Below are 26827 nucleotides of genomic sequence, written 5' to 3'. Positions count from 1 at the left end.
TCATTAGAATAAAGTATAACCATTTAAATGACCACCATTGGCGACGTGATCTAGCTATTAGTAACCTACACTTCTGAATAACCAAGACCAGCTTGTTTGTCAAAAGTAAGATTTTATTTACTAAATTATGGTATATAAGTTGATAGTTTTATAAATGAATTTTATTTGGAATAAAGCAAGCATGATTGTAAGAAATATGAGAAAATACAATTTAAGCAAATGAATCAAATTTAAAATGAATATATAAAGTTTAGCATTTCTAAAACCTAATTCCCTAACTGAGCTAAATAGATAGAAATTAAAGTAAAGTTCTTTGAGGATTCTTACGTGCTCCACGCAAAGTCCAGCAGCACTTCACCCTCATCGGAAAGTCAGAAAGCAGCAGCCAGCCCATCCCTAAGGGCATGACTTTTTATACCTTTCTACGCTAACTAAACTAGCAAAGGAAAGTTTTCAGAAATCTTCGACGTCTCATTGGCTGAGAGTGACAAGTGACATGTCACCCAGTTTTCAAAAAGTTCCATTAAATCATGTTCCATAGAGACCATTGTCTCTTCCACGTGAAGCCAGAAGCTTCCTGAGTTTGCAACAAATGTATTAAGTCATTCTCGCAGCGTCCATTGACTTTCAGTTAACTTCCGCGGATGCCAAGTTAAGCCTGACAAAATGTTCACTTTCGACCTTGGCTATGTCCGACAGAATGATGGCAGCTCATCAGTTTTTGCTTTGTGAATGCAGCTTTAATAAACGCTTTAATTCAGAATGGGCGTCTCGTGACTTTTGCAGAATTACAAGTCAGCTTTTTCTCTGCGACTCAAGTGACTAGGCCCAAAAGCAGGCAACTTATGCTTTCTAATATAAAACAAACACAAGAAAAGTATTAATGTAAGAAATAATGTAGATTCTGTATCCACCCCTTGGTTCACTAATTAATTAACCAACCCTTATTAGTCCTATGTTACCTAGCCATTGCAAACAAATAAAGCAGCGTTTATATCTACCAGTCTCCGTTATTCCATGAGACTCATATGCACCTAGAATAGTAGAAATGACATCACACAGACAAGGAAAAGCAAAACAACCACATGCTTCTTTTAAGTTTGCAGCAGTTAGTAATGACAAAAACGAAAACAATAAATTATTTTATTATTTTGCACGAACAAAAAGATGCAACATTTATGCACGTTTATGAGCACACATGTTAGTCCCCCCATGTGTAAAGTTTAATCTAAGTTGTATTAGCACGACAAATCACAAATCATTAATATTATTATTCATGTTATGGAAATGTGACTTCACGAGATTAAACAAAATTTTGTTTTCTATCTCGCTCCATCAGAATGGCAATTTGGGGATACACCTGTATATTGCAATGTGGATCTGCAAGTTATCCACACAGACTATTGAGACAGTCTGGTTTTCAGTAAATTCTGAAGTGCTGTAGTAATTCAGCCTCCCTTATATGCAAAAATAGATTTGTCATAACTAAGGAGGATAACAAATCTTCTCATCCTTCTCTACCTAGAAATTGGGACATATGGTTTATCAAATTCATTCTGCAGAACTACGCATTCTCCTTGATACATGTTTAATATATATGCATGCCCTAGATTGTGATACTGTTCCATGCAGAACTTTGTACATTAAGTAACGACTTTTAAATGTGACTGGTAGCCAATGAAAATAATGTAGAAATAGTTTAAATGTATTTGAAGTGCACAGTCCTTCTTTCAAGTGACCTTTGTTATTTTGTATACACAGGCAGGTTACTTAACATGACAGCAAGTCTCCATAAAAGGCTCCCCTAACTATGTCACCTTTTAATTCTGAAGGATCCAGTTCTCAACTATTTTATGTCTGATGACATGGCAGTGAGCTGCTTGTTCCTGTGACATCAAGCTAGGCCTGGTTTGTCATTGGTATAGGAGTCAAAACGAATGTTTTAGTCTCTAAGAAGGTTTAGTAGTGATTTAATGTCGATATTTAATAGAAGTGTGGATGCAGGTGATCTCAAAATAAGGCCTCAAAAACACTAGCAAATTTCTCAAGCTCAAGTTTTGATATATGTGAATCAACTCTGCTCTGTGTTACTCACAATTAGATATTTACATTTGTGATGAGAAAAATGTGTGTAACTAGTGAGGTTGAAAGAGTAACCATTAGGGAATGAGTCAAATGTACAAAATTACATGTTTGTGGGGGCATTTTACAATCATTACAAATTACTTTTTTTATACCATATTTGCCCACATTACCATACTGCTGGAAAATATGGCTTACGTTCTGTGTGAAGCTGCCATTGTTTCTGGCTGTGTAGAAGAAAGCTATACGCCACATGCAAACCTTCTTGCATGAGGAGAAAACAAAAGAGATACGAGGTTGTGACCATATCCATAATATTTACGTGCGTTGATGTACCATGAACTTTGGAAATTTCTGAAAACAGCATTTATAGGAATCACAAACCTCTTGCGCTCTTGCCTGCGTGACATATGTACTTGAACATAAGCTGGGCATACCAAACAGATAAACCTCCCTAGTAGGCTTAGTGAATCAGTTCTTTATCACACCCAAGCATTTGCTAAAATAGAACATTTGAAAACAGTGCTTTTCTCTTTAACTAGCTGTGCTCCACTGTAGCATGACTTCTGAGGTAAATGGAGACACTTATGTTTGCTTTATGCTTTAACAAAAGAGGCAACACATCATCTCCTACACCTCGCACTGTCTCTCAGCTCTACTTCATACCATGTTTAAAGACCATGTAGAGCTTATCGGATATGATAGGGAGGTTTAGGCACAAGACTTCAAGCATATTAAAATCAACACTATAAAGTCAAACCATAACTTCTCCAATTCAACACATAAGTGGCACGAACTGAACCTAATATGCTTTTTCTCATGACTATTGCATTGGATAATAGTAACACCTGTTTTTACACCACTTGTAAAAAGAGAATTGCAATAATAAGTGTTTGATAAAGTGTGCCTGGGAATCAAAATATGTTGCTCCACTGCATTGTTTTTAATTGTGCTTTGGCCAGTCTCTCTGTTTGCAGAGAGAGGAATGCTGACAATCCTTGTAGGGCAAATAGATTGTTAATAACAACTCTAAACCACCCAAGTCATTAATTTTATTTGGGTGCAAATTGTGTTGATGGGAATACGGGGAAGGAGGTCTGCTGTCCTCTACAGGCTTCTATCCTAGAAATTACAACGTTTTCTAATAAACTACACACACACATCAATTCCCACCTCATTAATATTATCCATGTGTTGCATAGAATTGATTTGGCCTGAAAGGGGTATGAACATTCCTTGCGAGGTAAAAAGAGAGGCTGGTCACAGAAAAATGCAAAGCACTGTGATGTGAGTAGCTTCTTTGTGTATGCAAACTAAAACTGACCACTTTTTATAGTTTGCATTTGTTTTGCAAAACGGTTGGTGTTAGAAATGGGATTCCTGATTGACTGAGGTATGCACCCAGGTCGGCAGGAACCACCACTCTAGTCAGGGTAAGCTAAATACACAATAAGATAACCTGTGGTCACCCTCTAGTAGCTAGGCACAGAGCAGTCAGCCTTAACCACAAAGGCAATGTGTAAAGTATTTGTGCAACACATACACACACACACACACACACACACACAGAGTAACACAATGAATACACCACAGAAAGACTCCACAGAGGTTTAGAAAAATAGAGAATATTTATTTGAGCCAAATAAGACCAAAAGTTCAAACATCAAATCAGCAGAAGTTGGATATGAATTTTTAAAGATGAATTCAAAAATAGTGCTAAGACGTCACTAGTGGTCAAAAGGTTACTTGAGGTCATGAGGGATCGGTGCAAATTCAAAGGTCAGGCTGACCTCGATGGAGGATTGGCCAGCAACAGGACTCATGTAGGGTCAGCTGAGACAGTACCGTAGATAGAGCAAAACGTAGATTCTGAGGGCACGCTGAATCAACCTTTTCCACACAGTTTGGTCACTTCTTAGTCATTGGGCTTAGCTGAGTTGAAGGCAATCAGTTGTCTTTGGGCCGCACAGGTTGTAGAACCGCTGTCCTCGAACAGCCTCTGCGTCATAGCCAAAGGGCGTTGCATCAGTTCCAATCGGCACAAAAAACAGCTGCAGAACCCACGTCTGAGGCCCAGAACTTGGAAAGGGCACTTAAGGCAAGTGTAGGATCCACAGAAAGCAGAGTCCAACACCAGCCGAATTGAAACACGTCTTTTGCAACCCTGAGACTTCAGAAAATGGGAGGCAAGCCAGAAAGCCCTTGGAGATCACTTGGAAGGATGGCAGAGTTCAGCTCTCCTTCAGCAGAGTGAATAAGAAGCAGGCAGTCCAGCTGTTTCCTTTAAGCAGCACAGCAGTCCTTCTGACAGAGGATCAGTTCAAGATCTAGAAGTGTCTCATTTTAGGGAATGGGAGACCCAGTACTTATACCAAAAAGTACCTTTGATGTAGGAAGTGACTTCAAAGCAGCACTCTGAAGTGCACATGGATCCTTCTAACCCAGTCCTGTATGCCATGCTATCTGTGGGGGGTAAATCAGTGATTTGTTTGTGGACAGGACACTACCTATTGAAGTGTAAGTGTTACCCCCTCTCATTCTTTATGCCCAGGAACATCCACCAGAATGTAGATGAATGCAGATAAGCCTCACCTTGTTTTTGTGACTGTCTAGAGGGAATGCACAAAGTGTAGCTATGACCCATCCCAGACATGTATTGGAGACAGGATGCAAAACATACAGAGCTATAAGCACAGAGAAATGTCCACTTTCTAAAAGTGTAATTACTAAAATAGTAATGCCAAATCCAACTTTGCCAGTAAGGAGAATTTGTCATTACCATTCTAAATATATGAAAGATGAAAAAGCTACTCTTCTCTGCTAAAGAATTACATCTTAAAAGTGTATTAAGGAATTCCCAATTCTATTAGAGAAGTGGTCCTCACTGTAGTGAAAAACAAAATAGACTGTTTGTCACTATCAGGACATGCAAAATATACCAGTATATGTCCTACCTTTCATGTACACATCGCCTTGCCTTTACCTTTACCTAGGGCCTACCTTAGGGTTGACTTAGGTGCAAGAGAAAGTGTTTTCAAGCATGGCAAGTAGTTTTAAATGGCAAGTCAAAGTGGCAGTACACTGCACACACAGGCCCTACAATGGCAGGTCTAACACAGGTTTGAAAGGCTACTTCTGTGGGTGGCACAATCAGTGCTGCAGGCCTACCAGTAGCATTTAATTTACAGGCCCTGGGTAGATAGGATACCACTTTACAAGGGTCTTATAAGTACATTCCAAACAGGTGTATGCCAATCATACCATGTTTAGAGGAGTGAGCACATGTATGTTAGCAGTTGTCAGCTGTGATAAAGTGCCCATAATTCTAAAGCCAACAAAAAGAAACTCGGAAAAAGAGGTAGAGGAAGGCAAAAAGATTGGGGTGACCCTTCAGAGAGGGCCATTTTCCAACATTTGGTCTGAGCAAACTTTGCCTTTCCATTTGAATAGCGATTCACGAAGTGGCGTTACAGTCACTTTGGAGTTTGTACTTTTTGCAATAGGAGTTACAGTGGAAATAGTTTCGACTTTACACTGTTAATTCTCTTTTTATGCTGCACTAATTTGTACGATGTGAAATTAGATTGTTTATTCACAAATTATTTTGCAATAACTTTATAAATCCAATTTTTTTTAACATCTGGGTCATCAGAGGATTATGTGTATGGGAGCCTGAATAGATATAGATTGGTATTACCTGTCTTAATATTCGGGTGGCACTCCATGAGGTTCTCTGTATTCCAAAAAGAAAGAAATCTAGGAAAGTTTGAACCAGAATTTTAGGATGCAATGATTTTCAAATGTTTTGCGGTTTACACTTGGTTTGCTCCACAGCCTTAGCACTTCTTATCTATGAATGTGTGAATTACATTTGTGGGTGTATTATATTTTAATATTCTGAATGAATTTCACGATAATCTTGAGAGATCCCTTTTGTATCTCATCAAGACTCCAATGAAGCAATATCATTCCCTTCCTTTAAATACAGAGACTTGAAAAAGTGTAAAATGAAGCAGGAAGAATCAAAACAAAAAACCTGCCAACCAGATCTTCTCCAGCCTCCTTGACATTAGATAATTTAACTGTAGGTGTTCATCACATTATAGCATATGATTTGTAAATACCTCTTTCCACAAGGACACAGCCTCCATCATTTCTAAAATATGACACACTTATTTTTATACAGCTAAAGAAATAGCAGCCTAGATTTTCTAAGCCATTGTGTCACCCTTTTGTAATGCAAAGGTGATGAAGGGTAACTCAAAAGCCTGTTTGGAATTTGCAAAGCCACGCAATATACAACTTGCCTGGCCTTGTGTGGCTCTGTAAAGAAATGTAATGCAACACAGCTGTTTGTGCTGCTATGTTACATTTCAGTTTGGGAGGTGTTCCATGGGTGGAGCGTTTGCATTCCCATACACCTACAAATGGGATTTTGTGCATTCCCAGAATTACTAAAGCCTGGGGACCCCATCAAATTGCTATGCCTTCCATTTCTCCTCATTATTTCCACTTTCCATGTGTGCTGCAGCACACATTGAAAGAGGAGGTGCCTCTAAGTTCTTTTTGTGTGTAGGAAGGTGTCCCTTCCTGCACAAAAACAATGCTGTCTGTATCGAAGGTGGGTGCCTGTGTTTGCATTAGGCAGCATTCAGTGGTTCAGCACAAGAGAACAGAAATGATCCACATCTTTGTAAATAAGAAGCATTACCGCTCTCCCAATTTCGTGCAACTCAGCGCGGCATCCATGAATTACGTCAAAGATTAGTAAATATGCCCCAAGTGCGGACGTTTCAAGGCCCATATGTTAGAAACTGTTTTAAAAGTTCCTGTTGAAACTTGCATTTCTCTATACTGACTGCTGCATGATTGCACACATGCCAACATACTTAAGTCAGATGGAAGAGTCTCGATGTTGTAAGCAAAACATAGCTTTATTTTCATTGTCTCCCACTTGAAATTGTCTCTCTTTCAATAGAATTCAATGTGGAAAATATGTTCCCATCCTTTTCTTTTCAAAATCTCCCACTTTCCTTTTCTAATATGTTGACATGTATAACATCGGGTCTAACCTAGGAGAGTTAGAAGTTAGCCAGGTCTAGCAGTCCTATAAAGAAACCTGAACACAAGAGGCCTTCACCACACACCACACATTGCTCATGTTATGTGTAAATGCCTGGGGCCTTATTTATAAAGGCCTTGCGCCGCCGGTGCGTCACTTTTAAAATGGGAAAAAGTGATGCACCGATGGCGCAAGGCTTTCATAAATGAGGCCCCTGGAGTGTACCTAATATGCACAAGTTTACACTAACAATAAATGCGGACATTGGATTGGACACCTGTTATGTGTGTTACTTAAAATATACAAATAAAGTTAATAAAAAAACTGTTCATAACTGAAGAGTTTATGACAAAAAACAACCTAGGCAACTATACTAAAACAATGTAATAGACATCTGGACAGAAAATTTTAAGAAAATATATGTTTTATTATAAGTTCCATAAGGACACAACATGTAACATGATTAAAAAGAAAACAATGAACATGTATAAAATTATATATCACATAAAATCAATTAGAGAATTCATACATTTGTAACAATTATTCTAAACATATATTGAACAAATTAAAAGACTAAAAGTGGCAAATAAGGGTCTCTACGCGCGTTTCGGCGAACCAGCGCCTTCTTCTGGAGTAGCCACACAAATTCTAAAAAAGAGATACATGTAAAAAAGTGCATTAATTATACATCCTTAAAGATACAGAAAATCATATAACATCCTATATCTTAACATCGTAGCCAGTTTGTCACTTCATTAGTTCATGATTATCTACATATCTTTTTCTTTTCATTTCCTTGCACTTATCTAGAAAATCATTGTAAGGGTGAATAGTTGGATAAGATATCATACTTCATGTGAGCCTGTTGCTTAGTATTGAAACTTTTTGAAGGAACAGAGTGATAATTGCCCAAGAGTAAAATTCCCTAAAATTGATATTATAGTCGGTAAGGGCTTCTTTGCGAAATTTATTATTTTGATACTGAAGGACACATATTTTGATTATATGCATCTTTTCTAGCTTTAGGATTTCTAGATTTGGAATAGATATCATATAGGTATACGGTACTCACAAGTAAGGTAGGACGTTTGCAAAACCACTCGTCAGACGTATAATTGATGTCCAAATAATAGGTTCAAGGTAAACAGAGTATTCTGAATTCTTAAAAAGAAAGAAAGAAAGGCTTTCAGAAAAAATGGTAGTCCTCTTAATTAACCTATTCATTCTCAACTGCCTAAAGCATATTGATGCCGGTGGGTAACTATTTTCGGATTACCTTATTTGATATATCTTGTCGTGGTATATCCCGCCAACCGGATGTAAATCTTGAATAAATCTAATTCAGTTTTGAGTTTCTCCGAATTCTGTTTATGCAAAACATGAAGAGAGACATCATACTCCTATTCCGTTATTTTATTTATTCCAACCAATTAATTACGTCGTGTGCCCACTTTATTCTGTAAATATCTAAAGGGAGGCATTTTATCATCAGTTTAAAGTTTATTTATCAGATTGTTTGACATAATTTGTTTATTGCAGAAAAAAGAGGTTAGTTCCTGTCTCCCATTCTTTGTCTATTTTTAAATTGCTATCCATTCTAGATAATACGCTTACCTCAGTGGTTTCATGAATCGTTGATGTACGATAAATAATTTAAAAGATCTCCCTGCCTATTGGATATAATGGGAAAAATGAGACCATTATGAGGATCATATGATGGGTTTAAATTCTCCAGTAATTTTTAGGTATCAAAGGAGATATAATGTCTTACCCGAAATATTCGGCAGAGCTCTATGTAGAGGGATTAAAAGAAACTCCCTGTCAAAAACAAGACAGTGACCAGTATAAGTACATTCGTTGTGTTTAACACTAAAGATCTAGTTAATATATATGGGGAGTTTTTCCCGTTTTTTCTATATATTAGTGAAGGGCTTACCTTAGGATTTATTTGAGGAGATGTCCCAGGGTATTGGTGATTTGTTTAAAAGATCTCCCTGCCTATTTAGGAAAAACGAAGATAATGAGGGGGAGTATAAACTTGGTCAGTTTTCTCTTATCTTCAAAACTAAAGGAAAGCGGGACTTCTTACCCGAATGGCGGGATATACCACGACAAGATATATCAAATAAGGTAATCCGAAAATAGTTACCCACCGGCATCAATATGCTTTAGGCAGTTGAGAATGAATAGGTTAATTAAGAGAACTACCATTTTTTCTGAAAGCCTTTCTTTCTTTCTTTTTAAGAATTCAGAATACTCTGTTTACCTTGAACCTATTATTTGGACATCAATTATACGTCTGACGAGTGGTTTTGCAAACGTCCTACCTTACTTGTGAGTACCGTATACCTATATGATATCTATTCCAAATCTAGAAATCCTAAAGCTAGAAAAGATGCATATAATCAAAATATGTGTCCTTCAGTATCAAAATAATAAATTTCGCAAAGAAGCCCTTACCGACTATAATATCAATTTTAGGGAATTTTACTCTTGGGCAATTATCACTCTGTTCCTTCAAAAAGTTTCAATATTAAGCAACAGGCTCACATGAAGTATGATATCTTATCCAACTATTCACCCTTACAATGATTTTCTAGATAAGTGCAAGGAAATGAAAAGAAAAAGATATGTAGATAATCATGAACTAATGAAGTGACAAACTGGCTACGATGTTAAGATATAGGATGTTATATGATTTTCTGTATCTTTAAGGATGTATAATTAATGCACTTTTTTACATGTATCTCTTTTTTAGAATTTGTGTGGCTACTCCAGAAGAAGGCGCTGGTTCGCCGAAACGCGCGTAGAGACCCTTATTTGCCACTTTTAGTCTTTTAATTTGTTCAATATATGTTTAGAATAATTGTTACAAATGTATGAATTCTCTAATTGATTTTATGTGATATATAATTTTATACATGTTCATTGTTTTCTTTTTAATCATGTTACATGTTGTGTCCTTATGGAACTTATAATAAAACATATATTTTCTTAATATTTTGTAGCCATTTGTCCAGATGTCTATTACATTGTTTTAGTATAGTTGCCTAGGTTGTTTTTTGTCATAAACCTTTATTCCCTGGCCTTGGAACTATGGTATCCGCACCTTCAGGGGGTCCTTGTTAAATACACGCCATAACTGAAGAGTGTCACCCAGTCAGGGTATTCCTTAGGCGAAATAAATTAGACGCAGACCCTTAAGACAGTGTATTGCTCATTAAGGTTCCTGCTGACCATTTCGTGGTTCACATGAAAAACCAGCAGTTATCATGCACGCATCTCACACTCTCAAATTCTCTTTCAACAAAAATCGATGGCACAATTTAAGCTTTCCTTCTATTTTAAATGTAAAGAAGCATACCAGTAAATTCGCGGTATGCTCAATTTGACACCTGTTTCCTGCCCTCTTTTGTTCGAAAAGTGAAACTTACTTTACACTAACAAAAAATACTGAAAACTAGAACAGAGCCTTTCGAACACCAACGTGTACGGCATAAAATGTAAGATTTTAACTGCTTTGGAACAAGATGATATTTCCAACATGGGAATTTGAAGACATTAGAGCCCTCTCAAGCTTCATAGAAGATGAAAACGTTGTGCCTGTTTTACTGCTGTTCATCTAGCGCAGGCATTTCAAATTTATCTTCTGTGCGTACCGTTTGGTACCCTCCAAGGATACATCCAAGGCAGTGACATCTGCAATATCATCATTTAGCTCAGGTTTCTCCTGAGAATACAAACAATATTATGCAAAGCATAAAAGAATCTTATGTCTGAGGGAGACTTTACAGAAGCTCATAAAATATAGTGTTTTCAAAATGCATTAGAAGCATGTACACAATATGTAGTAAAATTATTTTTGAATTAATTGAAGTGCTAAAATAAACATTAAAATGTATTTTTTATGGATTTTTCTAGGAAGCTGGGATGTTTGGACAAAGCGGGGTGTATATTGACTGCCAAAGTTGGTCGAAGGAAGCCCTGAGGCTTCAGCATTAAAAAACAAGCATTTGCAATGCAATAGGTCTCGCATTATTAAAGTTTGAGGTATTGGCATTGCTAGAGTGAATCAGTCAGTGAGAGTGAGTCAGTTTTTAAGCGAGAGTCGATCTTTAAGCGAGAGTCAGTCTTTTAGCGACAGTCAGTCAGTCAGTGAGAGAGAGTGTCAGTCAGTGGAGAGAGTCAGTCAGTGAGAGAGTCAGTCAGTGAGAGAGAGTCAGTGAGAGAGACAGTCATTGAGAGAGAGTCAGTGAGAGAGAGTCAGTGAGAGATTCTGTGAGAGAGTCACTGAGAGAGTCCGTGAGAGAGAGAGAGTGAGAGAGAGTCAGTGAGAGAGAGTCAGTCAGTGAGAGAGAGGCAGTCAGTAAGTGAGAGTGAGTCACTCAGTGAGAGAGAGTTGGATAGTGAGTCTGTGAGAGTGAGTCTGTGAGAGTGAGTCTGTGAGAGGGAGTCTGTGAGAGGGAGTGAGAGTGTATGTGAGAGTCTATGAGAGTGTCTGTGAGAGAGTCTGTTAGAGAGTCTGTGAGTGTCTGTGAGAGAGTGTCTTTGAGAGAGTCTGTGAGGGTCTTTTAGAGAGTGTCTGAGAGAGTCTGTGAGAGAGTGTGTGTGAGAGTGAGAGAGTGCCTGAGAGTGTCTGTGAGAGAGTGTCTGTGAGAGTGAGAGAGTGTCTGTGAGCGAGTGTCTGTGAGAGTCTGTGAGAGAGTGTCTGTGAGAGTCTGAGAGAGTTTCTGAGAGAGTGTCTGTAAGTGTCTGTGAGAGAATGTCTGTGAGAGGGTGTCTGTGAGAGAGTGTCTGTGAGAGTCTGTGAGAGTGTCTGTGAGAGTCTGTGAGAGTGTCAGTGAGAGTATCTGTGAGAGTGTCTGTGAGTGTTTGCGTGAGTGTCTGTGTGTGACTATGTGAGAGTGCCTAAGAGTTTGAAGTGGTTGGTACTGGAGATAGCTACACTTGGAGTCAGAGGGGGCAACATCCAGTCCATTCTGAATATTAGGAAGTGCACATTGATGTACCTTCTAGACACAATCCAGAAGGGTCTGAATGAATTGGATGCTAGCCATGCAAAGCTAGCTTGCCTAATGATAGAGTAATCTTGTTCATATGTTGTCCATTATGGTGTTCTGAATACTACCACGATATATAACTCTCCTCTAAACGTTATCTGACATGTGTACACCCCTTCAACGCCAAGGCCCATATAACTGTATATGCTATAACAAATGTAGGGCTGCCACAATACGTGCAACGTTATAGGCCTGCTCAGTATATGTCACATGTATTATCAATCACTATAACTGTATATGCCAGAATACATGTAACACTGTCAAAGTACATGCAATGCTTTTGTCCCGCACTTGTTTGTAGAACCATATATATGATTGCTCTCCTTACATACTAATAATTGGTCTGTGCATAATGTGATTAAATGCAAGATGTTTGGCCAATTTGGCCGTTGACAAATATCGACCTTTAATAAGTAGGCTTCATAACTTTTTAACGTGCATTTGGACAGATTTCATGTAAAACAACAGATGATGGACAGAATGCAGAACAATGTCATACATTCACCCCAGTACAGGGATCTGGGCCTAAATCCATTGCTTTTTTTGCACTCCACACCACCCCAGTTCAGACATGGCCATATACAAATCAGCCTTGACCCTGTTCCTCATGGGAACAGTCTAGCCCGAACTGCCAAGCCATGTCTTTCCTGGAACGGAATCAAGCATCCTAGGACCGGTTTCTGGCTATCAGCCGTCTTCAGCCAGGATAGCTTGACTCCAGTGGTGTGGAGAGCATGGGATTCACGTCTGAGCATACCCATCCCACTCGGGGTGAAAAATGCAAACCAACAGTTAATGGACAGAATGCAGAACAATGTCATACATTTACCCCAGTACAGAGATCTGGGCCTAAATCCATCGTTTTTTGCACTCCACACCACCCCAGTTCAGACATGGCCATATGCAAATCAGCCTTGACCCTGTGCCTCATGGGAACAGTCCAGCCCGAAATGCCAAGCCATGTCTTTCCTGGACCGGAATCAAGCATCCTAGGACCGGTTTCTGGCTATCAGCCGTCTTCAGCCAGGATAGCTTGACTCCAGTGGTGTGGAGAGCATGGGATTCACGTCTGAGCATACCCATCCCACTCGGGGTGAAAAATGCAAACCAACAGTTGATGGACAGAATGCAGAACAATGTCATACATTTACCCCAGTACAGAGATCTGGGCCTAAATCCATCGTTTTTTTGCACTCCACACCACCCCAGTTCAGACATGGCCATATGCAAATCAGCCTTGACCCTGTGCCTCATGGGAACAGTCCAGCCCGAAATGCCAAGCCATGTCTTTCCTGGACCGGAATCAAGCATCCTAGGACCGGTTTCTGGCTATCAGCCGTCTTCAGCCAGGATAGCTTGACTCCAGTGGTGTGGAGAGCATGGGACTCACGTCTGAGCATACCCATCCCACTCAGGAGGACAAATGCAAAACTACAGTTGATGGACAGAATGCAGAACAATGTCACATATTCACCCCAGTACAGGGATCTGGGCCTAAATCCATGGTTTTTTTGCACTCCACACCACCCCAGTTCAGACATGGCCATATGCAAATCAGCCTTGACCCTGTGCATTATGGGAACAGTCCAGCCCGAACTGCCAAGACATGTCTTTCCTGGACCGGAATCAAGCATCCTAGAACCGGTTTCCGCCTATTAGCCGTCTTCAGCCAGGATAGCTTGACTCCAGTGGTGTGGAGAGCATGGGACTCACGTCTGAGCATACCCATCCCACTCGGGGTGACAAATGCAAAACAACACTTGATGGACAGAATGCAGAACAATGTCATACATTCACCCCAGTACAGGGATCCGGGCCTAAATCCATTGTTTTTTTGCACTCCACACCACCCCAGTTCAGACATGGCCATATGCAAATCAGACATGACCCTGTGCCTCATGGGAACAGTCCAGCCCTAACTGCCAAGCCATGTCTTTCCTGGACCGGAATCAAGCATCCTAGGACCGGTTTCTGGCTATCAGCCGTCTTTAGCCAGGATAGCTTGACTCCAGTGGTGTGGAGAGCATGGGACTCACGTCTGAGCATACCCATCCCACTCGGGGTGACAAATGCAAAACAACAGTTGATGGACAGAATGCAGAACAATGTCATACATTCACCCAATACAGAGATCTGGGCCTAAATCCATAGTTTTTTTTGCCCTCCACACCACCCCAGTTCAGACATGGCCATATGCAAATCAGCCTTGACCCTGTGCCTCATGGGAACAGTCCAGCCCGAACTGCCAAGCCATGTCTTTCCTGGACCGGAATCAAGCTTCCTAGGACCGGTTTCTGGCTATCAGCCGTCTTCAGCCAGGATAGCTTGACTCCAGTGGTGTGGAGAGCATTGGACTCACGTCTGAGCATACCCATCCCACTCGGGGTGACAAATGCAAAACAACAGTTGATGGACAGAATGCAGAACAATGTCACATATTCACCCCAGTACAGGGATCTGGGCCTAAATCCATGGTTTTTTTGCACTCCACACCACCCCAGTTCAGACATGGCCATATGCAAATCAGCCTTGACCCTGTGCATTATGGGAACAGTCCAGCCCGAACTGCCAAGCCATGTCTTTCCTGGACCGGAATCAAGCATCCTAGAACCGGTTTCCGCCTATTAGCCGTCTTCAGCCAGGATAACTTGACTCCAGTGGTGTGGAGAGCATGGGACTCACGTCTGAGCATACCCATCCCACTCGGGGTGACAAATGCAAAACAACACTTGATGGACAGAATGCAGAACAATGTCATACATTCACCACAGTACAGGGATCAGGGCCTAAATCCATTGTTTTTTTGCACTCCACACCACCCCAGTTCAGACATGGCCATATGCAAATCAGACATGACCCTGTGGCTCATGGGAACAGTCCAGCCCTAACTGCCAAGCCATGTCTTTCCTGGACCGGAATCAAGCATCCTAGGACCGGTTTCTGGCTATCAGCCGTCTTTAGCCAGGATAGCTTGACTCCAGTGGTGTGGAGAGCATGGGACTCACGTCTGAGCATACCCATCCCACTCGGGGTGACAAATGCAAAACAACAGTTGATGGACAGAATGCAGAACAATGTCATACATTCACCCAATACAGAGATCTGGGCCTAAATCCATAGTTTTTTTTGCCCTCCACACCACCCCAGTTCAGACATGGCCATATGCAAATCAGCCTTGACCCTGTGCCTCATGGGAACAGTCCAGCCCGAACTGCCAAGCCATGTCTTTCCTGGACCGGAATCAAGCTTCCTAGGACCGGTTTCTGGCTATCAGCCTTCTTCAGCCAGGATAGCTTGACTCCAGTGGTGTGGAGAGCATTGGACTCACGTCTGAGCATACCCATCCCACTCGGGGTGACAAATGCAAAACAACAGTTGATGGGCAGAATGCAGAACAATGTCATACATTCACCCCAGTACAGAGATCTGGGCCTAAATCCATCGTTTTTTTGCACTCCTCACCACCACAGTTCAGACATGGCCATATGCAAATCAGCCTTGACCCTGTGCCTCATGGGAACAGTCCAGCCCGAATGCCAAGCCATGTCTTTCCTGGACCGGAATCAAGCATCCTAGAACAGGTTTCCGCCTATTAGCCGTCTTCAGCCAGGATAGCTGGACTCCAGTGGTGTGGAGAGCATGGGACTCACGTCTGAGCATACCCATCCCACTCGGGGTGACAAATGCAAAACAACACTTGATGGACAGAATGCAGAACAATGGCATACATTCACCCCAGTACAGGGATCAGGGCCTAAATCCATTGTTTTTTTGCACTCCACACCACCCCAGTTCAGACATGGCCATATGCAAATCAGACATGACCCTGTGCCTCATGGGAACAGTCCAGCCCGAACTGCCTAGCCATGTCTTTCCTGGACCGGAATCAAGCATCCTAGGACCGGTTTCTGGCTATCAGCCGTCTTCAGCCAGGATAGCTTGAGTCCAGTGGTGTGGAGAGCATGGGACTCACATCTGAGCATACCCATCCCCCTCGGGGTGACAAATGCAAAACAACAGTTGATGGACAGAATGCAGAACAACGTCATACATTCACCCCAGTACAGAGATCTGGGCCTAAATCCACCGTTTTTTTGCACTCCACACCACCCCAGCTCAGACATGGCCAAATGCAAACCAGCCTTGACCCTGTGCCTCATGGGAACAGTCCAGCCCGAACTGCCAAGCCATGTCTTTCCTGGACCGGAATCAAGCATCCTAGGACCGGTTTCTGGCTATCAGCCGTCTTCAGCCAGGATAGCTTGACTCCAGTGGTGTGGAGAGCATGGGACTCTCATCTGAGCATACCCTTCCCACTCGGGGTGACAAATGCAAAACAACAGTTGATGAACAGAATGCAGAACAATGTCATACATTCACCCCAGTACAGAGATCTGGGCCTAAATCCATCGTTTTTTTGCACCACCCCAGTTCTGACATGGCCATATGCAAATCAGCCTTGACCATGTGCCTCATGGGAACAGTCCAGCCCAAACTTTTTGGTTTTGGGGGGGGGGGTCGCAAATCGACTATGAACTACGCTTTAATATCAATATTCTGTTGTGGCATATTTAAATTTTTCGCAATAGTAAAGTTGCTTTCGTCTATAATTTGGCTTTGGCCTATAAGACTCAAGAAGTACAATATAAATGCATTTTGAAAAGGATCAATTTCAGTTACCAGTAAATCTATGAAATGTCCCTGTTTGGAAAAATTTATGTTACTCGGAAATAATTTCACATTGACAATTGGTAGCTTAGTTTTAGAATGTATTGAAGCTCTTTTACTGTTTTCCATGATATTACCATACCTCTTCATCTGTGTTTGTTAATGTTCCATACTGTGTTGCTTTTAGATATTGGCAGACCTTGAAAACCATGCGCTTTTTAAAGATGACCTGGAATGTCAGAAGCTTATACTGGAAGCCATGAAATATCACCTATTGCCAGAAAGAAGGACACTTATGCAAAGTCCAAGGACCAAACCCAGGAAATCCACTGTAGGAACAATGTATGCCGTTGGAGGAATGGACAACAATAAAGGTATAAAAAAACACATATATGCCTTGGAAACAAATGCCAAACTAGCATCTAGTATAAGATATTGAAACAACTAAACATGAATTGAAAACTATTTCTAAATTTCAAACATTTTAATTGTTGTTCTAGTTCATAATGAAATAGATATCCTTATGTAATATGTAGTTCTTCAAACAAACTTTTGTGTGACTGTATAGCTTATTCATCATGCATCCATTAAAACGCTTCTTGCTGATTTTTGTATGTTTTCATTTTGACCGTTTTTTTGAAAATGCATGCTCATTCCTCCATTTCAAAAACTTACAAGGTAAACAAAGCACATGACTTAACTGAAGTAACACCCAAATTAACTTAGCAAAGATCACTTTTTCACAGCTTCACGTCTCTTTTTTTTTTTTTTCACAAACTTTTTTATTGAGAGAGATGAGTAAGCATTACAGACGTGAGCAGAAATCATGCATGGTTCCGGTATCAACAAGAGCAAGTATGCAAGTATAACGGGAACAAAGGAGGGGTAAATTAAATTAACATAAGAAACGAAAAACAATAATCAATTTAAACAAAAATAATAATGTAAAGCACAGGCATTGCATCAGTACATTTACAAGGTTACAGTCATAGGTGGAGCAAGGTAGCCATATAAGTCAATGAGGTTAGTCGCCTGGGCAGGTAGGCAGCCCGAACTATGGGCAGGGTGTATATGTGCATAATCATGGTGGTTTAAATAGGTCGAAGTAAGCGTCCAGCGAGGACCATAGGTTCCTATAGGGGGGGCACCAAGGTGTAGCTGCCAGCGCAATATTGTCGGCTCCTTTGAGGTTCGAGACCCAGTTGAGCCAGTGGGGGAAAGAAGCTTTGCCAGTGTCCTTCCAGTTATTCAGTATGAGTTTGACCGCTGCTGTCAAAAGTAAGTCAAGTAGGGCTTTATCATTTTCATTGAGGTTAACAGCTTTGGTGAAACCCATGACTAAGGTTGCAAATTCCCTCGGGAGCGAGACATGCAGCACTTTGGTGATAAATTCGAAGATTCTATCCCAGTATTCGTATACACAGGGGCATTTGAATATTAGATGTTCAAGGTCCCCACCCTCTGCCATGCAGTTCCAGCAGGAGTCATCTTCCTTGATGTTGTGCAGGAAGAGTCTCCTAGGAGTCCAAAAAGCTTTGTGGAGAAGCCAGAATTTAGATTGGGATAATGTAGGGCTAATTTTCCCATATTCTGGCCCACTCTGCTTCCGAGGTTGGTGTGGAAGAGTATGAGTCCCAGAAGGACTGTGTGGATGTTGTCAGCTTTGTGGACTGTGGGCGGATCAGTTTGTATATTCTGGACACCTGATGACCCAGTCTATTAATCGTGTGTAGGTAGCCAGGAAGGGAGGGGGTGATGTTGGATAAGTCTGTTTTGGAGAGGGCCACTTTGATGTGTAAGAAGTAATAGAAGTCTATGTTCTGGAGTTGAAACTTGTTTTGTAGGTCGTTGAAAGTGAGTGGCAACGGACCATCAAACAGCTGATGAGGGAGCTTCACGTCTCTTTTAATAATTTCTGATGATATTGTATATTTGTCTTACATTTTTTAAAGTGATCCGAAAATCCTATGCTTCTTGTTTGGAATGTATTTTATATTGCTCAAAAGTTGAATATTCTGCACAAAACCAATGATAGTATCACAATGGAAGTAGATTTTGGCCTTGTGATAGTTAGTTTGTGCACTCCCACCCCCCATGGATTATTGTAAATCAACTATTAGTCATTCCAAAAACTCTAGATTTTCTATTTCTTTAAATATAGATATCATCCCTTTGACGAAATTGTATAACAATGTTTTACAATGATTTGCAAATAATGGCATTCCAGAGGGCATGACAATCAATTCACTTCAATACATTAGAGGCAAGTCTTCAATTTGATTCACAGATCAGATTGTCCACTAATCGTATTTTATCAGTCACATATATAGACATGATAATGATCAGTTTTTTAATGGGTTGCCATTTTTCTTAGCTTCAGATACTAGACAACATGTGTTTAATTCAAATCCCTTTTTCAACGGTTAGGGCCTGAATTTAAGTTTATCATGTGATGGGGCATTTTCTGCCATCCTGACATTACTACTTCTATTAAATTCAGAGATGACCAACAGCTGAGGGGGCATCTATGTACCATGAAACGAATCACAGTCAACGTAGTTCTATAAAAGGTATGAAAAGTTTGGTGGATGGCTGCCCTTCATTTTGAAGGCTGTTCTCCAAACTTTTAACCTTTTTGATTTTCAGAAACAAACTGCGGAAGCATACATTTCTGAAAAACGAAAAAATAATGACACCCTCAACCTTGAATAGATTTTTTAGAGTCATTTTTCTATTTTTATTTTTATGTCCCTCCCTGCCAGGTTTTACACTGTCCATCCTAAAAAGACAGGCAGTGTGATGCCAGTCCTCTGATGGCCACTAAACCTTTGAATTGTCAGAGAAACCTTTCTGTCGACGGAACTGTTGGGGGCTCTGTCAACCCAAATCTTACAGTCCAACCTTCTCTAAATGTGGCCAGCCAGAGTACTCCATCATGTTTTCAATAGAGTACCCCATCTGCAAAACTCTCAATCCGGCCCTTAGTTACTTCTGTATTCATTTTACCAATTTAAAATGGGCATGTTGTTTCTTTTATCTGAAATAAAATTCCTTATCATCAACAAAGTGTTTTCCCATTCAGGTATATCGAAGCATTACATGTTGGGAACCAACGTTCAGTAGATGCTGAGAAAATCAAAAAATAAAAGTTTCGATATTTAGAGGCACAGAGGATCCGCGCACCCTCCCGACCATGAGCTGCATTCTAATCGGCTGTCAACTCTTCAAACCAGGAAGTGTTGGCAGCCACCTTGTTCCTCGGCGGACATACTTCCATATCCATATCCCATAAAATAGAAGCAGTAACCCAAGCCATGTCTATCCGTGAATAGAGTTTGTGTGGAGCTGAATAGCAGGTATAACCTGGAACCATAGGGTATAGAGTCCTCCACATGTCCCTCAAACACTGTAAACGCCCTAATTCCGTAATTGCAGCCCTTGTTTTTCGCATTTTATGAAATGCCCTCATCTAGTTGTATCTATTCCATAATCCATAATACAATTAAAATCACCCATCACCACCCGTTCCTCTTCCCAATTCAGCAGTTCAACATTTATCACATCAAATATAGAAGGATGATCGATTTTAGGACCATACAGTACACAAAATACATATTTCCTTCCCTTAATTATCAAGTGAGCTATGGTCCACCTACCACTTCTGTCAGCCATTATCTTATCTGTCGTGGCCATCAAACCTTTGTGCTTTAATATAGCAACCCCTTGTATGGAGGCACTTTGTGTTGTGCTCACAACTACTTCAAATCCCAACTGTTTTAATAACCCGCGGTCCTTATATGCGAGATGTGTTTCTGTCAGCATAACTATTTGTGGTTTATACATTTTCAATTCTTTAGCAACTAATTGTCTCTTAATCATATTGTTTAACCCTGCACCATTCCATGCTAAACATTTAAACCCTGCCATAATAAAAATAAAAATCTATTACCCATCACTTTTAACACTTTCATTCGGTGCTTTTTCCTGTTTTTTATTATTTTCTTTATTTTTTATTAACCTCCAGTTGACTTTTCTGTTTTAGACACCCCTCTCCCCCACCCCTGCCCACCCTGTTAACCTCCACCTACATCTAGAACATCCTCTTTCACGGCTGCCATTGTATTTGGCAGCTGAATGAGAACCAGTCCCCGCGGTGGCCCCCGATGCTCACAACTTATTGCTGACTAAAAAGCGTAAATCAAAACACAAAACAAGAAATGCCCCTTACATGAAAAAATAGGGATTTTAACCCTAGTTTAAACTTAAAGATAATACAGCCATACTTAGTTTTTGTAACTGCTTCTCCCCCCGCTTCTGCCACTTGTAAAGTGTTTCTTTCGCTTCCCTTTCAGACACAAAAAACAGTGAGTGCCCCTCTCGTAAGTCACTTATAGATCTGAGTTGAATCCATCATCATTGTTGAAACAAGCATCCTGGGACCGGTTTCGGGGTAACACCCCTCATCAGACAGGCTAGCTTGAATCTAGTGGCAAAGTGAGCAAGGGACCTATGTCTGGGCATACCCTGCCAATTTACGGCGCACAAAGCAATCACAATAAAATGATGGACTGAGCGCTGAAACTTTTCAGACACTCACCCCCAGTCACTATTAAATCTGGGTTGAATCCATCATCGTTCTTTTGCTCACTTCGCAACCCCAGTTCAGACCCAGCCATACGCAAATCAGTTTTGACCCTGTTCCTCATGGGACAGTGCAGCCCGAATAGCGAGGCCAGGTCTTCCCTTGACCAGAAACATGCATCCTTGGACCGGTTTCAGGATGACACACCTCATCAGCCAGCCTAGCTTCAAACCAGTGGCAAAGTGGGCAAGGGACCCAAGACTGGGCAACCTTGCCAATTTAGGGCAATCAGAACAAACAGAATAAGATGATGGACGTAGCGCTGAAACATTTCAGACATTCACCCTCAGTCACCATTAGATCTGGGTTGAATTCATCATCATTCTTTTACTTGCTTTGGCATTATATACCAGCGTGCTCATTCAGGAACTCTAGTTAAAACATTTTGGACCAGATGTAGGTAAATCTCATTTACCGATTCATAAATACCGAATTTTACCGATTCGGTATTTATGAATCTGTAAATGAGATGTAGGTAAAAATTCGGTATTTGCTATTGAATCCTATGGGCCTTGAAGCCCATAGGATTCCATAGCAAATACCGATTCGGTATTTACCGAATCAGTAAAAATACCAAATTGCTAAGGGGGACAGGATGTCACTTTGACACCCTGTTGCACCCCTGTAACTGGCTTTTGCGCCATGTGGCACACAGACATGCCCTTAGGGCATGTCTGTGTGCCACATGGCACAGGTGTACATGCACAGATGTGCATGTACACGAGAATTCGTAATTTACCATGCAATTGTATTGCATGGTAAATACCGAATTCTAAAGGCCCTGTAGCACTGTCAGAAGTGCTACCTACATCACAAAATACATTTTCGGTAATTTTACTGAATGGTAAATTTACCGAATCGGTAAAATGTACAGAATCGGTAAATTTACCGATTCTGTAATTTTACCGATTCGGTAAAATTACCGAAAATGTACATTTTTTAGCCCCTACATCTCCATAGCCCTTTACCGGTCGGAAACGGGCGAAAATCGGTATTTTCGGCCGTTTCCGACCGGTAAAGAGCTACCTACATCTGGCCCTATGTTTGTTGTTGATTACTGTAAAAAATGTTCAGCAGATTTTTTTTCACCTGAAAATATTGTTGTGCACTGATAATGTCAACGTGGTCCTTCATCCTTCTGTTTTTTATGCAATTGACTTCCAAGGACCCACAAACCTGAGGTATATTTCCATTTGTCTAGTGATTCCCTGAAACAAACTTCTTTTAATCATATGATGCAACCGTTTGTCATTACAATGATAGGCATTGACAACCAAGCCCCAACCCCTTCCTAAAACATTTTCTTTGATTGGTAGTTGTCTAACTAAATTTCAACGTTTACAGAAAGCTCGACAGAGCACCCCTTAAGTGATGACAGTCTGGTGTTCATTCCTTTGACTACCCATCCATAAGATTCATATGGTAAAACCTTCTGACAACTGACTTAGATAAAGTATTGTATTGAATTGTGTAATAAGCACTTGCATGCATACATTTGGTTTCAGTAAAAAAAAAGCTGCAAAGTTGCCTTGTTTCACTGATGTTGGCATTCAACTGACACCTTCTAATGTCTTTAATTTGCAAGCCAATTCTTTAAAGTGTAGGTGTACGTGCCCTGAAATTGAAATCAATAGGCCTCAATGCTTCAATATGCACAGTAGAGAATGTTAGAACATAGATCTACATAGAACAGTGGGCTTTAACTTCATCATTCAAATCCCTTGAGGAGACAACAATCACAATGCTTCAATAGTGGACATTTTGAATGGTACACTGAAGGGAGCACTCCGTGTAGCTCACCCTGATGCCTGTATCTTGTACATTTATGCATTGTGATGAACTTTGTAAACTGCAAATTGCAACGCACTTTATTGCATTCTAAATTATTACTTCTCATTCTGAAATTCTCCTGGTCTGGCTTTGTGAGATAGCAAAGTATTTATTTGCATTACGTTATATATTTATCACCTTCTTTATAGCCCTCTTCACAACTGCCACAACAAGACTAAGCTCAAAATGCTCAACTACAAACATAAACCACCCAACATTCAGTTATCTGACAGAATGGCAAATGAAAAATGCACAACTGTGTAGCGTTCAAACTCTTCTTGGCACCTCCAAGGCACTCTACATGTTATAGACGCCATTAGAATCTTATGCACTCCTATATGCAAAAGATTCATGCAAATTTGGAATCATAGATAGCAACTCGGCTTAATCCTGGGAAATGCAGCCATGCCCTGGATGAAAACAGTGAGGCATAACAAGCTCGCTGAAGCTTGCTACTAATCAGACAAGATTGTAGCACAGTGAGACCATGCTACAAAAATAACAAATAGCACCACGGATTAATGAAAACTCTAAAGGAAATTACATATGTTCAGTTTGCCGAATCTACTCAGCAAACCATGCCTTCGGAGAGAGGAGACTAATTTCTTGTAGCATTATGCCATTATGTAGTGAAAATCGATTCCCCTTTTTTTTTTATTTATGTGTAGTGTTTAGAGGTTTATACTTTTAATAATTCGGTGCCTAAAGCCTCTAGAAACCAATACGATTTTTCTTGCTACGTACTGGTAGACAAACGAAACTCTGCCATTACAGTTAAACTAAGCATTGGAAAAGATGATAATCTTGAAAAAATATTCGCAATAGAATACCATAATATGACGCTAGTGGAATTATAGCACTTACGAGGCATGGGGAACAATTAATGAAGAGGTACTGATAACATTAGTGCCGTATACTGTAGTCACTGGTTAATTACTTTACTGAAGGTAACTGAGACGCATTTTCCATTGATGAATGATATAGTTACTTTTTTCAATTAAAATGAAGTGCTCCCATCTTTGAGTTGCTTGAACATTATCGTTACTTTACTAAATACGTTTTCAAACATTCAACCTTATGGATCATTTACGACTCTTAATGATAAGGAAAGACAGTACCCCTTATAATCGTCAATTCTTCACATTCTTTTATTCGCGTTTTTCTTTCTTCAGGCATTTATTTTCAACATATATTAAACTTTAATAAGTGAAGGAATGATGTACGTAATTTAATTACATTAACATCATTATGCAACCACATTTAGGGATCATTCTTAAAATGCGTTGTGTTTAAAGACATTTAATAAATTGTAGTTGTAAAAGTGAACTGCTCATCATCGTTCTACTTTTCTGAAATAGGTTAAAAGCCATAAGAAATTGCCATTAATACAGTAGTATATTGGCTTGTTTTTTTTTTAATTGGATTTTAAAAGTAGCAAGCATGGCAATATGACAAAAATAATTTGATATTTTTTTTTTAATTAGGCAGGAGAACGCATAAAATTGAACCTCTAGAGAAACATTAAACATGGAAGTAGGCAAACATAATGTCAACAAACGATTGATCAAAATTGGCAAGTATAAATATAGGTTATATGCTAAAATCTATTGAGAAAGTCTGACATTGACACATATAATCAAACAGTCTCACACACACATTCTCACAGGTACTCAATTAATTGACACCCGATACTCTACATAGGATTCAGGAAAGATGCAACACCATTAACAAGAACACAAAAGCTGCAGTCCTTTCTAAAAATGTACTTTACAAGAACCACCATAAAGAACGAAGTCAATATAAGCCTTCAAAGTGTATGAAAAACAGTAAGTACACAAGTTAACTTCCACTTCAACCAAAAAGCTTGATAGGCATCTGTGAAAAATTGTGCTGTTGGTTGACTGGGTCAGAATCAGTCACAATCCTTGTCAGGGTGAACCAGAAAAGTCACTAAATTAACCTGTGCTTTACCCTTTGGTAGCTTGCCACAAGAACAGTTAGACTAAATTTAGAGGTAATGTGTAAAGTATTCATGCCGCACACAAACAGTAATAACATGAAAACAGAACAAGTGAAAAATGCCACACCTATTTAGAAATATAGAGTACATTTTAATTAATATTTGACACCAAAATGACAAAAATCCAATCAGTTGAACCCCAGTTATACATTTTTCATTTTAAGGAAAAAAAACAGCACCTTAAAAAATAAAGCTCCAACAATGGACATCTCGTACAACACTGGGTCAAAGTCGAAATATATGGTCAACATTGAAGGAGTGCAAGTCGGATACAAATAATAAATTAGGCCTGGTCAGCATCTACCTTCGGCCGTCTGAGAAAAACTGTCCTGAGAAGGTAATGTTCAGCAAGGTAAGGTTGCAGGCAGGCCTCCTCAGAAGTATCATCGTCGTGGAGCCACTGGAGGAAGGTACGGTGAAAATTTGTACACGTAGACTTAGTCACTTTTTTGAAAGTCGAACATCTCCAGCAGGATCAGACTGGAGGCTGTAGCTAATAGGAGAACCACAGGGCCAGACACCCCTTTGGGGAAGGACCACTGAACTGGATTTGCTGCTACCGACAAGAATGCAGTGGGAGCTGCCGCAAAGTCAAACCAACCAGCGATGCATTTTGGGCGGATAGATGAGGAGGTTGCTCCTAGTCTTCCCTCTGTTCTCAGAGCCGTTTCAGCCCAACCAATTCTAAGTCCCAATTTTTGAATTCATGGCTATATGGGCACCTTTAGAACCACTACCAATGGTCCCGGACTGGAGGAGCTCCACTTCGGGGGTGGGGGTTAAGACTCGCTCAGACTCGGTCCAAGTCCCGGTTTAAGATGGAGGGAGTCGTTTCTGTCCCTGAGGCTCTGAACAAAAGGCCTCCACCAAGCCCTTGGAATCACTTTGGTAAACTTGAATATATGTGATAAAACAGGGCTCAAGAAGTAGGGCACGATTCTGAGGGTGCCAGGCAGGTTCCAGGTAGCAACACAGTCCTTCCAAATGCAGCCAAGCAGTCTTGTGGAGTACATAGTAGGTCACTGCAGCAGGCAGTCCTCTCTGAGTCCTTTTGCAGGTCCAGAAAGTGAACAGAAGAGTGGGTCTGAGGGTCAGACATTTTATACAGGGTGCCTTCTTTGAAGTAGGAGAAGATTCCAGGGCATTCCCTTTGAAGTGTTTGAGGTTTAATGAAACCCCACACCCTGGCTCCAAGCTGGCCGCTTGAAGAATGCAGGGGTGACAATTTTGTTGTGTAGAGGCAGATCACAATCCATTCAGTTGCAAGTGGGGCTGTGCCCAGCTCTGCTCACCATTAAACCAGTTGATGACCAATCCAGGAACATCTAATCCTTCTATTGTGTGCCTGTAAGGGAGAAATAAAAATGTGCAACTGCAACTGTACGAAGCATTGTCACCCAGGATAGGCTTCAGATTCTAAATAGATAAGGGCAGGAAAATGGTAACTTTCTGAAAGTGGAATT

At 40.4% G+C, this 26827-nt stretch overlaps 1 protein-coding gene across 1 annotated transcript in view; it reads left to right on the top strand.

Annotated features, from left to right (window-relative positions):
• KLHL1 (kelch like family member 1) overlaps positions 1-26827 on the top strand; it is a 1526090-nt gene that overhangs the window by 939769 nt on the left and 559494 nt on the right. Inside the window, exon 6 of the mRNA XM_078657414.1 lies at positions 17060-17246. Coding sequence (XP_078513540.1) covers positions 17060-17246 — 187 coding nt within the window. The remainder of the gene's footprint in view (positions 1-17059; positions 17247-26827) is intronic.

The sequence above is a fragment of the Lissotriton helveticus genome, chromosome 8 (assembly GCF_964261635.1).
Source record: "Lissotriton helveticus chromosome 8, aLisHel1.1, whole genome shotgun sequence".
NCBI classification, from domain to species: domain Eukaryota; kingdom Metazoa; phylum Chordata; class Amphibia; order Caudata; family Salamandridae; genus Lissotriton; species Lissotriton helveticus.
Note: the sequence above shows the minus strand (reverse complement) of the source record. Positions and strands in the feature narration are given on the sequence as shown.